We start from the raw sequence: 9,527 nt of genomic DNA, 5'->3' as shown, positions 1-9,527 counted from the left end.
GTGGCGTATAGCGAGTCATTCTGGGCCCGGAGCAGTGAGCACACCATGTGACAATCAACAACTTCATTGACTTAAAGGTAGAGTCTGTAATGCTGTCAAACAGCCACTTCTAGCCCCCCGCTGTTCACCCGCTTCATTGCATCTTTTGGACGCGTGGCGTTCATTTCTGAGGACGTGCACAAAGTACACAGCAGGATACGTGGCTCCGCTCTCTTGTGCTGCACACTAACACGTATTTAAAAGCAAGTACTGTATACTGAGACCATTAAGGATAGATTAGAATAGAATAGAATAGAATAGAATAGAATAGAATAGAATAGAATAGAATAGAATAGAATAGAATAGAAATACTTTATTCCTCCAGAGGGAAATTTGGCACTACAAATCGCTCACAGTAAACGGTAAACATTTGGGTAGACAAAAACAAGGTCAATTTCTCCATACAGTCTATTTCTCCATACAGTCTATTTCTCCATACAGTCAATTTCTCCACACAGTCTATTTCACCATACAGTCTATTTCCTTGACAATTGCAATCCAGTTGTCCTTTGCCTGCGGAACTTCCATGTGATGGCTTTCTTGCTCACGCTTTGTTTATATTTGCTATTGCAATTTTTTTTGTTTTGGTTCGATGTCTGGGTTGGAGCTTAGCCACTTATTACACTGTGAATTTCTCCCGACCTCTCTTGCCAGAGCCAGGGGTGTGGCCAGTAACTGCAGCCCCTCCCCCCATCCCCACCAAAACAAAACATTTAAATAAAGTGCAGTACCAAGCAGGGCTCTTTTGCCTAGAGGTCATGTTTGACAGCATTATAGATTCTACTTTTTTTTTTTTTTGATCCACTTTTTCTCCCATTTTCTATATATTTTCCAATTTTCGTATCATCCAATTCAACCCTCCCCTGTCACGGACGCTGTTTCTTGCCTCCCACAAGCCGGCTGCAATGTGGACTAAGTCATACATAGCACAAGTCCCCTCCGGTACTTGAGGTAACAGCAGTCGCATCTTTTCACCTGCGCAGCTCGATCTCTCAGTGGCGAGGAGTAACGCGTGGGAGGCTCACGCTGCCCCCGACACTTCCTGATTCTACTGCGCAGGCGCACCAACCGACCTGTAGGAGTCGCTGTCCACAACGCCCGATCCCCACCCATCAGTTTCCCACCCCCTAATACGGCCAATGTGTATTAGTATGAACGACCAGCTAAACTGAAAGCAATGTGGAGCGCTGGGCTCTAACAGGCAAGTCCAGCGTCTCCGTCATTCGTGGCGAGCGCCTTGCCCACTACGCCACGTAGCCGCAGATTCTACCTTTAACATTAAACAGGCACATCCAGTCTGGAAATAAGGTCTGCACTAACTGGCTGGTCATTACCTCACCTTCAAAAAACTGAAAATCAATAGACATAATTTATTAAGCACTGCTGTTGCAGTTTTCTGCGATGTTATGGTTGATCTTGATCTAGTGTGTCTTGCAGGTCTTGCACTACAGTGGCCTTGTAGTGGAAAAAATGTGAGTTCGAATTTTGCAGATACTATCTTGTGCCAAACCTGAAAGCTGCTAAGCAAGGTGAAATATACCTGTTGTTGAGACAGGGGAGTGGATGTGTGGGCAGCAGAAGGTTGTGAGTTTGATACCTGTTAATACTGCAGTATGATGTTGTTATTACCTGTTAATACTGCAGTATGATGTTGTTATTAGAATAGAATAGAATAGATCTTTATTGTCATTGTTACAGTTGTTACAACGATTGATACCTGTTAGTGTTAATACTGCAGTGTATGGTGTTGTTATTGATACCTGTTAGTGTTAATACTGCAGTGTATGGTGTTGTTATTGATACCTGTTAGTGTTAATACTGCAGCATGATGTTGTTATTGCCTGTTAATTCTGCAGTATGATGTTGTTATTGATATCTGTTAATACTGCAGTATGATGTTGTTATTACTGCAATATGATGTCAGTTTAAACACCAGTGTATATACTGTATAGTCTGACACATGACACAGGATGTTGATGTCTAATATAAGCTTCCCATTCCCAAAACAATTTGATCTGAACTAAATCCCCATCACTAGGAAAAACAACAACAACAACAAGTCTTGGAGGTTAGCAGGCTGCACTCTGATGATGGAAAACTTTGACAGAGCAATGTTATTTTGCAAGTTGCATTTTGGTCTTAGCACCACCCTAGATGATTGTCACTGGTTTGAGAAATATAAACAAGCCCGAATGTGTTTTTTCCCCGAGTGATAATGGGTTCTGCCAGACGTCTCTGCTGTGGCAGCACAGTAGAGTGAATAAGGTAATAATGTACGTGTGCCACAGGAGCTCAGGAATAACACAGAGGGATGTGTGTCGACCACTTATCCTCAACAACATGGGTTTGGATCCTGTAAGTAAGGACAATATTTTGGATGACATCATTCTGTACTTTAACATCATGGCTAAAACGGGGCGACAGTGGCTCAGGAGGTAGATCAGTCGTCTGGCAAGCCGGAGATTCCCGGTTCGATTCCCGCTCCTCCCCGGACAGCATGTCGGTGTGTCCTTGAGCAAGACACTTAACCCCCTAATTGCTCCCGATGAGCAGCTTGGCACCTTGCACGGTCGCCTCCGCCGTCCGTCGGTGTGAATGTGTGAGTGAATGGGTAAAAATAAATTGTATTTATATATAAAAATACAGCCATTAAGCACATTAAAGCTGCAGTAGGCAACTTTGGAGAAAGTAGCAAGAGGCCCTGTCCTGAGGAAACGGAGCTGTGTGTGTGTGTGTGTGTGTGTGTGTGTGTGTGTGTGTGTGTGTGTGTGTGTGTGTGTGTGTGTGTGTGTGTGTGTGTAGCCTCTATAACTGCTTTCTGAGCTTTGGTACTAATGATTTTAATATGATTTTAATAACAACTGCTGAGCTGTTAGTGTAGGTATTCTGTCTGCAGAGGATTGGGTTGGTAATGGACAGAGACATTGGCTGGGTGATGTTATCTACATGTACCCTGCCCCCCCCCCCCCCCCCCCGCATAACATGACTACATCACTAGAGGTCGTTGACATCCGTGGGTCTCCTGGAGACGGTTGATATCACTGTCTCATCTAAACCGCCCCCACCCAGCTTTTACTGAATGATATAGATGTAGACCATATGGTACAAACAGGATTAAGACATAATAAATTCCTCAACATTAGGAGGGATATAATATCCATGAGTGCCTCAGACGTGAGAACCATAATATGCATACGTTATTATCTAAAGATGGTGAGTTAGAGTGTTGTGTTCATTCATAGTTAAAGATAGTACAGGTTGGGCGGCTACGTGGCGTAGTGGGCAAGGCGCTCGCCACGAATGACGGAGACGCTGGGCTTGCCTGTTCGAGCCCAGCGCTCCACATTGCTTTCAGTTTAGCTGGTCGTTCATACTAAACACATTGACCGTATTAGGGGGTGGGAAACTGATGGGTGGGGATCGGGCGTTGTGGACAGCGACTCCTACAGGTCGGTTGGTGCGCCTGCGCAGTAGAATCAGGAAGTGTCGGGGGCAGCGTGAGCCTCCCACGCGTTACTCCTCGCCACTGAGAGATCGAGCTGCGCAGGTGAAAAGATGCGACTGCTGTTACCTCAAGTACCGGAGGGGACTTGTGCTATGTATGACTTAGTCCACATTGCAGCCGGCTTGTGGGAGGCAAGAAACAGCGTTCGTGACAGGGGAGGGTTGAATTGGATGATACGAAATTGGGATGGGAGAAAATATAGAAAATGGGAGAAAAAGTGGATAAAAAAAAAAGACAGTACAGGTTGAGTACGTTATTATCTAAAGATGGTAAGTTAGAGTGTTGTGTTCATTCATAGTTAAAGACGGTAGAGGTTGAGTACGTTATTATCTAAAGATGGTAAGTTAGAGTGTTGTGTTCATTCATAGTTAAAGACTGTAGAAGTTGAGTACTTTATTATCTAAAGATGGTAAGTTAGAGTGTTGTGTTCATTCATAGTTAAAGACAGTAGAGGTTGAGTACGTTATTATCTAAAGATGGTAAGTTAGAGTGTTGTGTTCATTCATAGTTAAAGACAGTAGAGGTTGAGTACTTTATTATCTAAAGATGGTAAGTTAGAGTGTTGTGTTCATTCATAGTTAAAGACGGTAGAGGTTGAGTACTTTATTATCTAAAGATGGTGAGTTAGAGTGTTGTGTTCATTCATAGTTAAAGACGGTAGAGGTTGAGTACTTTATTATCTAAAGATGGTAAGTTAGAGTGTTGTGTTCATTCATAGTTAAAGACGGTAGAGACTGAGTACTTTATTATCTAAAGATGGTAAGTTAGAGTGTTGTGTTTATTCATAGTTAAATAGAGTAGAGGTTGAGTACTTTATTATCTAAAGATGGTAAGTTAGAGTGTTGTGTTTATTCATAGTTAAATACAGTAGAGGTTGAGTATTTTATTATCTAAAGATGGTATAGTAAGTTAGTGTTGTGTTCATTCATAGTTTAATAATAATAATAATACATCTATTTTATATAGCGCTTTTCCAGGTGCTCAAAGACGCTTAAGACAGTAGAGGTTGAGTACTTTATTATCTAAAGATGGAAAGTTAGAGTGTTGTGTTCATTCATAGTTAAAGACAGTAGAGGTTGAGTACTTTATTATCTAAAGATGGTAAGTTGGAGTGTTGTGTTCATTCATAGATAAAGACAGTAGAGGTTGAGTACTTTATTATCTAAAGATGATGAATTAGAGTGTTGTGTTCATTCATAGTTAAAGACGGTAGAGGTCGAGTACTTTATTATCTAAAGATGGAAAGTTAGAGTGTTGTGTTCATTCATAGTTAAAGACAGTAGAGGTTGAGTACTTTATTATCTAAAGATGGAAAGTTAGAGTGTTGTGTTCATTCGTAGATAAAGACAGTAGAGGTTGAGTACTTTATTATCTAAAGATAGTGAGTTAGAGTGTTGTGTTTATTCATAGTTAAATACAGTAGAGGTTGAGTACTTTATTATCTAAAGATGGTACAGTAAGTTAGTGTTGAACTTGTGTTCATTCATAGTTTAAGACAGTAGAGGTTGAGTTATTATCTAAAGGTGTTGTGCTCATTCATAGTTTAAGACAGTAGAGGTTGAGTACTTTATTCTTGTGATATATCACATTCACACTAGTGATTTGGATTGACTTTAAAACTGTAAATACATGTACTGTCCAAAACATCTCATTTCTAACATGTCTACACATGGTTTTTGGTATCTCATTCTAGCATTGGGGTAATTCTCCAATACAATCTCAAATAATGTGGAACGCCCTACCCAAAACTGTGAAGGAATGTGAATCCCTACCCTCCTTCAAAACCGATCTCAAAGAGTCGCTGCAATTAGAAACTGGCCCCTGTAAATGTCCAACCCCCCCCCACCAATGTACAGTTTCTTCCCCTTCGGATGTATATATTTTTTATGGTCTCTTTTTACTACACAGTTCTGTATATCTGTATGTCGTGTATGTCATAAATGTCATGATGAATTGGAAATGGGGGACCCCGATGTAAACAAGACAAAAGTATTTTTCTGGCCTGCAGCACCTTAGCAGTTTGTTTGTATTGAGCCGTAATGTATTGTACCCATTCTGCAATCTGTTTTCAATCAATCAATCAATTTTACCCCAGTATTATCCTGATATTATCCAATACCAGAAAGTAGTGAGAGAGATTCCCTCCCATGTTCTCCCTCTCTCTCTCTCTCTCTCTCTCTCTCTCTCTCTCTCTCTCTCTCTCTCTCTCTCTCTCTCTCTCTCTCTCTCTCTCTCTCTCTCTCTCTCTCTCTCTCTCTCTCTCTCTCTCTCTCTCTCTCTCTCTCTCTCTCTCTCTCTCTCTCTCTCTCTCTCTCTCTCTCTCTCTCTCTCTCTCTCTCTCAACACAACGACAGAGGGACGGGTGGTCGAGGAGACAGAGAAACGAGGGAGTGAGTAAAAGAGGGAGAAAGAAACGAGCAGAAAACCATCTAGACCCACGACGCGACTAATGTTAAGCGTCGGCACACAGCCAGTTGTGGAATGTGAAAGTTGTTTGGTCAACGTTACACTCACTTGCTAATGCTATAGCTGCCCATATATCATCCCCACCTTGTTGCACCGTCACTGACTTCTGAAGGGCTGAGTTTCTAAGCGAGCGCAAAGTCATTGATATCATATGAATCTTGGGCGGCTACGTGGCGTAGTGGGCAAGGCGCTCGCCACGAATACTGGAGACGCTGGGCTCGCCTGTTCGAGCCCAGCGCTCCACATTGCTTTCAGTTTAGCTGGTCGTTCATACTAATACACATTGGCCATATTAGGGGGTGGGAAACTGATGGGTGGGGATCGGGCGTTGTGGACAGCGACTCCTACAGGTCGGTTGGTGCGCCTGCGCAGTAGAATCAGGAAGTGTCGGGGGCAGCGTGAGCCTCCCACGCGTTACTCCTCGCCACTGAGAGATCGAGCTGCGCAGGTGAAAAGATGCGACTGCTGTTACCTCAAGTACCGGAGGGGACTTGTGCTATGTATGACTTAGTCCACATTGCAGCCGGCTTGTGGGAGGCAAGAAACAGCATCCGTGACGGGGGAGGGTTGAATTGGACGATACGAAATTGGGATGGGAGAAAAATATAGAAAATGGGAGAAAAAGTGTATAAAAAAAATGAATCTTGAGATTGCAAGGAATCCATTGATACCCAAGCATGACACACTAGCTAGCTTACTGGGAAATTAGCTAAATATATCGCTCAAAATGTAGCGGCGTCTTTATCGGGACACATCCAATCCCTAGAGCGCAATTATAAGATGACTCCTCCCCCTTAGTACAGGTGGTATTCAGAGGACAGAGGTTGTTACTGTAACACGAACGGCCGTTCACTCACAATGTAAGCTAGCGCACTTCGCCTCTTCCAAGTCATTTTACAAATCGGAAACAGAAATACACAAAGGTGTGCAATGTTAACAGGAAATAAACATACTCTACAGTTGAAGAAACGTAATCACTGACGCACACAGACAACAAAGGAGAAGTTGCAGAGGGTTAATTGTCCGTGTTGAGCTGAAGTGAAGCTGCCTCTGGCAAGTCGCTTGGATCCGTGCGCATCCCGGCACGCGCGGCAGAGTGTTTATTAGCGGCTGGGGGGCAGCTTTTGTGTTGTTAATATCTTGCAATTGGAAGCAGGATAACGCCGTTTGATGATGATTTGGGGAGATGCAGAGAAAGGTGTCACTTTTAATGAGACAATAATACGATACCTTGTTACATTGCATTACGGCAAAAGTTGACTCAAGTTTAACTTTCTTGCAGAACACCACTTCGTTTTGTCGGCAACCCCGCACGGAGCCCAAAGCAACTACTCCCATTCAAATGAGGCAACTACTACCCCCATTCAAAAGAAGCAACTACCCCAATTCAAAAGAAGCAACTATCCCCATTCAAATGAAGCAACTATCCCCATTCAAATGAAGCAACTACCCCCATTCAAAAGAAGCAACTATCCCCATTCAAAAGAAGCAACTACCCCCATTCAAAAGAAGCAACTACCCCCATTCAAAAGAAGCAACTACCCCCATTCAAAAGAAGCAACTATCCCCATTCAAAAGAAGCAACTACCCCCATTCAAAATAAGCAACTACTCCCATTCAAAAGAAGCAACTACCCCCATTCAAATGAAGCAACTATCCCCATTCAAAAGAAGCAACTACCCCCCATTCAAAATAAGCAACTATCCCCATTCAAAAGAAGCAACTACCCCCATTCAAATGAAGCAACTATCCCCATTCAAAAGAAGCAACTATCCCCATTCAAAAGAGGCAACTACTACCCCCATTCAAAAGAAGCAACTACCCCCATTCAAAAGAGGCAACTACTACCCCCATTCAAAAGAAGCAACTATCCCCATTCAAAAGAAGCAACTACCCCCATTCAAAAGAAGCAACTACCCCCATTCAAAAGAAGCAACTATCCCCATTCAAAAGAAGCAACTACCCCCATTCAAAAGAAGCAACTATCCCCATTCAAAAGAAGCAACTACCCCCATTCAAAAGAAGCAACTATCCCCATTCAAAAGAAGCAACTATCCCCATTCAAAAGAAGCAACTACCCCCATTCAAAAGAAGCAACTACCCCCATTCAAAAGAAGCAACTATCCCCATTCAAAAGAAGCAACTATCCCCATTCAAAAGTAGCAACTATCCCCATTCAAAAGAAGCAACTATCCCCATTCAAAAGAAGCAACTATCCCCATTCAAAAGAAGCAACTATCCACATTCAAAAGAAGCAACTATCCACATTCAAAAGAAGCAACTATCCCCATTCAAAAGAAGCAACTACCCCCATTCAAAAGAAGCAACTATCCCCATTCAAAAGAAGGGGAAACTTGTAGATGGGAATGAAACCTTAGTATGGCATAGGCAGACCTCTCTCCACACCATGTCAGGGCTGTGCCAGAGTGAGTGAGTGAGTGAGTGAGTGAGTGAGTGAGTGAGTGAGTGAGTGAGTGAGTGAGTGAGTGAGTGAGTGAGTGAGTGAGTGAGTGAGTGAGTGAGTGAGTGAGTGAGTGAGTGAGTGAGTGAGTGAGTGAGTGAGTGAGTGAGTGAGTGAGTGAGTGAGTGAGTGAGTGAGTGAGTGAGTGAGTGAGTGACCGACCATAGTTAGTCCTGTGTACTGCAGGGGAAAACCAGATGGAAAAGGAGGGTGTGGCTCCATCGACAGTTCAGTGGCATCACTTCCGAATCCTTGCACCCTCAAACCCTCACACTAATTTCATGGGGAAGTAGGGCGTGAGGGGTTTTAAATGACTGGTTAGGGAGAGCGGGGAGAGAACGGGGGTATCAGAGGTGGTGGGAAGACAGGACCTCGCTGCTCACCCTCCAGCTCCTCCGAGGATGTTTCACACACAAGTCTTTTCTTTGAAATTCATTTCCTGGAATAGAGAATAGATTTTTGCCCCCGGCACGGGACAGGAGAGCTGTTGCCTCGTCACCCTTCCTCTGAGCTATGTTCCGTGTTGTCTGAGATGAATATGTATAGACTAGAGCAGCAGTTCCCAAACTCTTTTGGCCGTGCACCCCCTGTCACCTCCCGACCTAGCTGACGCACCCCCCAATGGGTTTCTGTTCGAAAAAATTGTTGCTGGTCTCCGTGCACAGATTTGATTTTTTATTTGATCTCTTCCCACGGCGACTATGGATAGGGAATTTCCTTATTTAATTAAAATGTTCACGACAACATGGATGCATGTACTCTGCCAGCATGTTTAATATCCATAATACTAAAGGTTTGACTAAGATTTGTATGAAATTTTATTGTAAAATTATTATTATATATATTTTTTTATACTACCATTAGCCTTTTCATGTCACGCACCACCTAGAGGGCGCTCGCGCACCACAAGGGGTGCACGCACCACAGTTTGGGAACCACTGGACTAGAGAATAGATGTGTTCATGGTGATGGTAAGATTATCCATTTAAAAAACGCAGGGTTTTGATCGAAAGGAACATAAAGAATTACATTTTAGTTCTGTTATTATGTATGTAA

At 43.0% G+C, this 9,527-nt stretch overlaps 1 protein-coding gene across 1 annotated transcript in view; it reads left to right on the top strand.

Annotated features, from left to right (window-relative positions):
* Positions 1-2,379: 2,379 nt before the first annotated feature.
* chst11 (carbohydrate (chondroitin 4) sulfotransferase 11) overlaps positions 2,380-9,527 on the top strand; it is a gene marked incomplete at both ends in the record, with an annotated part of 13,344 nt that continues 6,196 nt past the window's right edge. The window contains one exon of the mRNA XM_084330511.1: positions 2,380-2,394. Coding sequence (XP_084186637.1) covers positions 2,380-2,394 — 15 coding nt within the window. The remainder of the gene's footprint in view (positions 2,395-9,527) is intronic.

The sequence above is a fragment of the Notolepis coatsorum genome (assembly GCF_963971535.1).
Source record: "Notolepis coatsorum genome assembly, chromosome: 15".
Taxonomy (NCBI): domain Eukaryota; kingdom Metazoa; phylum Chordata; class Actinopteri; order Aulopiformes; family Paralepididae; genus Notolepis; species Notolepis coatsorum.
This window is presented reverse-complemented; position numbering and strand designations above follow the sequence as displayed.